Below are 7007 nucleotides of genomic sequence, written 5' to 3'. Positions count from 1 at the left end.
AAGAAATTGAAAGTTCATTGAACATCCCCTTGGTAAGTTATTCCAATCCATAACTCCCATTCCTTGCCCCAATTTGTCCACTTGAATTCCAACTTTATCTTCATATCTTTCCTATTTTTAAAGACACCACTCAAATTTATTCGTCTACTAATCCACGCCATCTCTCCACTGACAGCTCGGAACATACCACTTAGTCGAGCAGCTCGTCTTCTTTCTCCGAAGTCTTCCCAGCCCAAACTTTGCAACATATTTGTAACTCTACTCTTTTGTCGGAAATTACCCGGAACAAATCCAGCTGCTTTTCTTTGGATTTTTTCCAGTTCTTGCATCAAGCAATCCTGGTGAGGGTCCCATACACTGGAACCATACTCTAGTTGGGGTCCTACCTGAGACTTTTATGCCCTCTCCTTTACATCCTTACTACAACCACTAAATATCCTCATAATCATCTGCAGAGATATGTTCCCTTTATTTGCAATCATATTTATGTAATTACCCCAATGAAGATCTTTCCTTATACTATTAACACCTGTGTACTTACACTGATCCTCATAAGGAACATTCACCCTATCAACGTATTCATTAAAACTTAGAGGACTTTCCCTATTTGTGAAACTCACAAGCTCACATGCCATTTCCTACTGCCCATCTCACAACATTATCGAGGTCATTTCAGTTACTCACAATCTTGTAACTTATTTATTACTATGTGCAGAATAACATCATCCCCTTACCTCTTATTCCACTTCTTTACTCATATCATTGATATATGTAAGAAAACCAAAAGGTCCAATAATACTTCCTTGAGCAATTCCTCTGTTAATTATTACAGGGTCAGACAAAGATTCGCCTACTCTAACTCTCTGAGTTCTGTTTTCTAGAAATATATCCACCCGTTCAGTCACCCTCTTGTTTAGTCCAACAGCTCTCATTTTTGCCAGTATTCTTCCATGATATACCCCATATATACAGTTCAGTTGCGATACAGTCCATTTGAGCTCCTGAATCTAAGATACCTGCTATACCTTGCTGGAATCATACAATCTGAGTGGGATTCAGTGAAATAACCTTTCCTAAACCCGAACTGCCTTCTATCGAACCATTTATTAATTTCACAAACTTGTCTAATATAATCAGAAAGAATGCTTTCCCAAAACTTACATGCAATGCATATCTAACTGATTGGCCAGTAATTTTCAGCTTTATGTCTATCACCCTTTCCTTTATACACAGGGACTACTATAGCAACTCTCCATTCATTTGGTATTGCTCCTTCATGCAAACAATAATCAAAGAAGTACTTCAGATATGATACTATATCCCAACCCATTCTCTTTAGTATATCCCCAGAAATCTTATCGATTCCAGCCGCTTTTCTAGTTTTCAACTTTTGTATCTTATTGTAAATACGTTGATATCATAGGTAAATTTTAATGCTTCTTTAACATTAGTCACCTCCTATCTCTGGACACTACCGTTGTAACCAACAATCTTTACATACTGCTGACTGAATACTTCTGCCTTTTGAAGATCCTCGCATACACACTCCCCATGTTCATTAATGATTCCTGGAATGTCCTTCTTGGAACCTGTTTCTGCCTTAAAGTACCTATACATACCCTTCCATTTTTCACTAAAATGTATATGATTGCCATTTATGCTTGCCATCATGGTATCCTTAGCTGAGTTCTTTGCTAGATTCAATTTCCTATATAGTTCCTTGAATTTCTCCTTACTCCCACAGCCATTTCTAACTCTACTTGTTTCCAACCTGCACCTCCTTCTTAGTCTCTTTAGTTCTCTGTTATCATATGGCGGACTTTTACCATTCCTTACCACCGTTAGATGCATAAAGCTGTTTCCACATTACTCAACAATAGTTTTAAACCCATACCATAGTCTGTTTACATATGTATTTACCGTTTTGCACAGATCATAGTTACGTTTTAAAAACTCCCTCATGCGTGTTTTATCAACCGTATGGTACTACCTAATAGTCCTACTTTTAAGACCTTCCGTTCTATCACATTGTTTTTTAACTATGACAATAACAGCTTCGCGATCACTAATATCATCTGTTACTTTGGTTTCTCTATAGAGCTCATCTAGTTTTACGAGCACCACGTCCAGAATATTCTTCCCTGTTGTTGGTTCGATCACTTTCTGAATCAGATGCCCTTCCCATAATAAGTCATTTGCCATTTGTTGATCATGCTTCCTGTCGTTCGCATTATCTTCCCAACTGACATTTGGTAAATTGAGATCACCCGCCACAATAACATTCCTTCCATATCGGCTGATTATCTTATCAAATAATTTTGAATCAGCGTCAGTGGTACCGTTTCCGGGTCTGTACACTCCGAAGACATCAAGTCTGACACCTAGAATTTCATGTTTATCATCTTTAACTTTTTTGTAGCTTACAAATTCTTCTTCTTTCACCAGAATGAATACCCCCCTCCCTCCATTCCTATCCTATCTTCACGATACACACTCCAGTTCCATGAGAAAATATCTGCATTCATTATATCATTTCTCAGCCATGGCTCAACTCCTATTACCATATTTGGTTAGTATATATAAATATATCTATTCTGCTCCTTGTACTTGTCATCCCTCTAACTTACACGTACCACTGAGGTTTAAGTTATTCCTTGAAAACGGGTCCATGAAGAGTCAAAGTGCATTGATTGTGTTTAATGTCTATCTTTGAAAAATTTAAAAAATTAAAATATGAAAGGCAGTTGCCACGCGCGCGCTTACACATTTAATAATGCGGCTGTTACAATAGTGAAATACCATGATCGCAGCACCTCCTCTCATAACGAGCGATAACCTGCCGTTTATTTATTTAGCCTCTGGATGCCACGGAGAGAGTGAAACCCAGTGTCGGCACGTAGCCTACTCGAAGGCTTAAGATCTCCATCCGACGGACGTGAATACTGCGGAAAACTTTCGAATTAAATCCAGGTTTTTTGGCACACAATCTAGTGGTTAGCACCTGCCGCCCCGTAGTGAACATGAGATGCCGCTGGAGGGAGGTGATGTTAGTTTGCAGGCAGCGAGGCGAGCTGTATCGATCCTACTGCAGTACTGTAGCGCAAGCCCATCTGTTGGCAACGCCAGCAACTAGCGGCCGCAGATTGCTTTGCGACAAGAGACTGATGTAAGCAGTGGAGTCTGTGCCAAGCTCGATGGCAGAAGCGAACGACCCGGTAACCAGGCGCCGTAGAGGGGCCTCCGTCAAGAGACGAAGCCCGTCCTCGGGCGCGAGACGGCGAGCGCCCACACCCGACCCTCCTAAAGACTTACCTCTAGACGACGAGGAACCTCCTGTCAAACCTAAGAAGCGAACGCGGGACAAGTCTGCGAAGAGAAGTTTGTCGTCCCCGGGAGACGATCGAGTCCCACTAGATGAGGCCGTAGCGGGCGATGGCAGTCACACGATCATAACGCAGAGTAAGAGGGAGTTCAGGGTGCAGCGCGTCCATCTCCAAGAAGCGAACAAGGAGGAAGTAACGAATGATGTCAAGAAGAAGGAGGTGAAAGAGGACGCCAAGAAGGAAGTAACGAATGATGTCAAGAAGAAGGAGGTGAAAGAGGACGCCGAGAAGGAGGTGAAAGAGGACGCCAAGAATGACGTGAAAGAGGACGCCAAGGAGGAGCTGAAAGAGGACGGCAAGAAGGAGGTGAAAGAGGACGCCAAGAATGACGTGAAAGAGGACGCCAAGGAGGAGCTGAAAGAGGACGGCAAGAAGGAGGTGAAAGAGGACTCCAAGAAGGAGGTGAAAGAGGACGCCAAGAAGGAGGTGAAAGAGGCAGTGTGGAGACCTTTTCTGCGGGAGATATGGCAGCTGTGGCACAAGTTCAAGCGGGACAACCACTCGCAGTACGCCAAGCTGATATCACAGCGTAACCGCTGCGTGGCGGCGCTGCTCATAGTCGTCATCTACTGTGGACTGGGGGGCTTCATCTTCAGGTTCACGGAGGGGGCCTTCGAGACCTTCTATAAGTGTGGAGTCAAGAGAGTGAAGCGTAACTTTGTGGACGACCTGTGGCTCAGCAGTCACAACCTGCGGGAGGAAGAGTGGAAGAGTCTCGCTCGGAGGAGACTCATGGAGCTGGAGAATCAGCTGCACGAAGCACACGAGGCGGGCGTACAGACATACAGTGGGCAGCGTGCTTGGAGCTTTCTCAACGCCGTGGTCTACTGCCTGACTGTCGTCACGACCATCGGTAAGTCACAAATAGCACTCTATACTTAGCTCCTACTAGGACTGGGCCTTAATGAAGGCCACAGCCGGTTCCTTTTAAACCACTAAGGAAAGCAATAATAATAATAATAATAATAATAATAATAATAATAATAATAATAATAATAATAATAATAATAATAATAATAATGTCATCTTGTTCCATTTAAATTTCTCCCTTTGTTGTTTTCATCTCCTACTACAAGGAAGGTGTTAGGTGTGTGTTCGGCTTCATATACTGGTTTATATATTACGGCTTTCTACTTTGTATGGCGTATGCATCAGGCAAGCTTGTAACTCAACATTTATTGAATTCTGAGTATAAACGTAGCTTTTACTAGTACTTTTCGTGCCATGTTCGTTGGTCGAAATGCTTTCTCCCTTCCCTTCCTTCACTTGCTACTGCCTACTGAATCTCTAGTATATGTCTTCCTGAAGAAATCTCATTTCAATTATCAGTTCAAGTACAGGATAATTTTTCTCTTGTATATTCGTTTTTCTTCTAAATCATGTGATCTCCTTTATTTTCTATTCTTTTGATTGCATATATTTTTTTGCGCTGTATTGTAAGTTCCTCAACCGCCACAGAACTGTTTTAACCTTAAATGATCTTTTTCTTTTAGAATATCAGAAAACTGATTCTAGTTGTCCGTGTCCACAGCTAAATGTCATTATAATCTCTTCTATTTGGAATGGACTCAAATTTAGGGGAATTCTCGTTCCTGATATGAGTGGTCACTGTATTCCCTCACACCACATTAGTGTTAGCCCCTTTCTCAGCTTCTAGATTATTAACAAGATCAAGGTTTATCTCAAAGCAGATCGCTTTCTCACGTAGGTGATAGTGAACGCTGAACGTTTTGCTTCCTCAAGAAATAGGAAATATTGTCCAGGGAGTGTCGAGGCTTCTTACGATTTTAAGGATTAACTTCGATAGTTATCGTATAAGTTCAGCCTGTTCTAAAATAATATACAAGAAATATTGTTATTATTATTATTATTATTATTATTATTACATAAGTATTCTACATGAAATACTAGCTATCTTCCTTTACCTAGTTTCTGGCTTCACATAAACACGACGCTGCCCGAGTACTTTTCATTACGGTACCTGTTAGTCTTTATTGATATTTTACGAACACTTCTGGTACCAGAGATTGTCTGTGATCCTTTCAAATATAGAATGAAATCAAGTGATTAGGCTTACGACACTGAAGCTAGGAACTGCGAAAACTAATCTCTGTCAGTTCGCTTCCACTTCTCACCGATAAAGCTGAAGGAATGCCAGAATTCATGTCGGCAACCCCGAAAACTACGGTTTGCACACTAATATTGTACATGTCACAGTCTCGTCATTTTGGTGGGGTCGGTATGCCCACACGCAGCCAGTTAGTTGTGCCGACCTCTCTTGGTTAACTCTTGTTCTTTACGACACGTTCCCTCTGATTAGTTCTACACCACATCTTCTTTTTCACCCCTCTCTCAAGTTTGTCTGATCTCTCCATCCCCAACCCTACGTGTCCTAGGGGTAGTAAGCAACGTATGTGCGAAGTTTTGTTGAAATATCTCCTGTGTTTTAGGAGGAGATGTAGAACAAACGCACATACATACATCCTGTTCTTCAGCATGAGTTGGGTTCTGCTCGAATACCCAGCCTTAGGGCACGGAACGTCCGTTGCTTCTTCTTCTTCTTCTTTAGGAAGCATAAGGGATCTAAGCTACTGAATACCACAAATATTACTTTTTAGAAACCATTTCTACAGTAAACAGTAGCGTGTACGTACTTTGTATGTGAAAGATATTTCATATTTCGTGTTCGTATGATTTATTACCAGGGACCTGCGTTTTTTGTTTAATTTTTTTGGTGGAAATCGGCTTTCTTGAAGAATTTCGCGTTATAGTTTTAGAATTTAGCATTATTTTTAAGAATGTTATTATCATATTTTAACCCTCTACTGCATGAATTATTTTTCGTTTCCGTTTGGTGAAGAAAATTCCAAGCTTTAATGTTCAACATACGCTCAGTGATTTATATATACCAGCAATTCTTAACTGGGCCTAATAGCTTAACACTCGTACGTGATGTGGAATATACCTCTGTCTGGAAAGTTATTTGTATGCAGTAGAGGGTTAAAGGTAAGAACAATATGGAGTTTTATTTAAAGACACACGTAACACGTCACTTTCCTGTTAAAATGCAAGTCGTTCATCACAGTGATTGGTGAGCTCTGCTACTTATTAGAACTTGTTCTGTTTCGCAACATTATTTGAAGTTCCCTGTACCACTGCCTTCGTGATGTCCAGGCCGTACTGTAACGAGCGCGGGAAAGCAATCAGCTGATCGTTAGGGGGGAAATTTAGCACATGAGTTAGTAGAGTTAAACATAGATTTTCGCAGTTTTATTGAAATTTTTAACGATGACCGCATGTTCACTCAGATATATGTGAGAATGAGTCGTCATCGACTGCATTATTAAGTGGAAAGTCGTTAATTAGTGAAGAAAACTTAGTGTGAGCGTGTATTTATGTGAAGCTATAGGTTAAGAAGATCGTTCTTCAGTGTTTTAATTTTGTAGTTTATTTGTGTAAAGTTATATTTATAGTGTAAAATTAATTGAGTTAGTGCATTCTGTGTTTTATTATAAACCACGAATTGTATATGCTTGAATTAAGATGATCAGTGAGGGAAATCACCATGCCTAAGAGTTGCTGTGTGCCTGGCTGCAAAGCCAATTATAAACAAGGAGAGTACAC

At 40.7% G+C, this 7007-nt stretch overlaps 1 protein-coding gene across 2 annotated transcripts in view; it reads left to right on the top strand.

Annotated features, from left to right (window-relative positions):
• The first annotated feature begins 3171 nt into the window (after positions 1-3171).
• The window catches only part of LOC136877198 (potassium channel subfamily K member 18), a 256215-nt gene continuing 252379 nt past the window's right edge, over positions 3172-7007 (top strand). Inside the window, exons 1-2 of one of the 2 annotated variants that reach the window (XM_067151015.2) lie at positions 3172-3542; positions 3594-4236. In XM_067151015.2, the coding sequence (XP_067007116.2) occupies positions 3195-3542; positions 3594-4236 (991 nt within the window). In that variant the 5' untranslated portion in view covers positions 3172-3194. Of the gene's footprint in view, positions 4237-7007 lie in introns of both variants that reach the window. The other variant, XM_067151014.2, reaches the window with a different exon arrangement.

This window comes from Anabrus simplex, chromosome 7 (genome assembly GCF_040414725.1).
Source record: "Anabrus simplex isolate iqAnaSimp1 chromosome 7, ASM4041472v1, whole genome shotgun sequence".
NCBI lineage: Eukaryota > Metazoa > Arthropoda > Insecta > Orthoptera > Tettigoniidae > Anabrus > Anabrus simplex.
The sequence above is the reverse complement of the archived record's forward strand: the minus strand, read 5'-3'. Positions and strand labels throughout refer to the sequence as shown.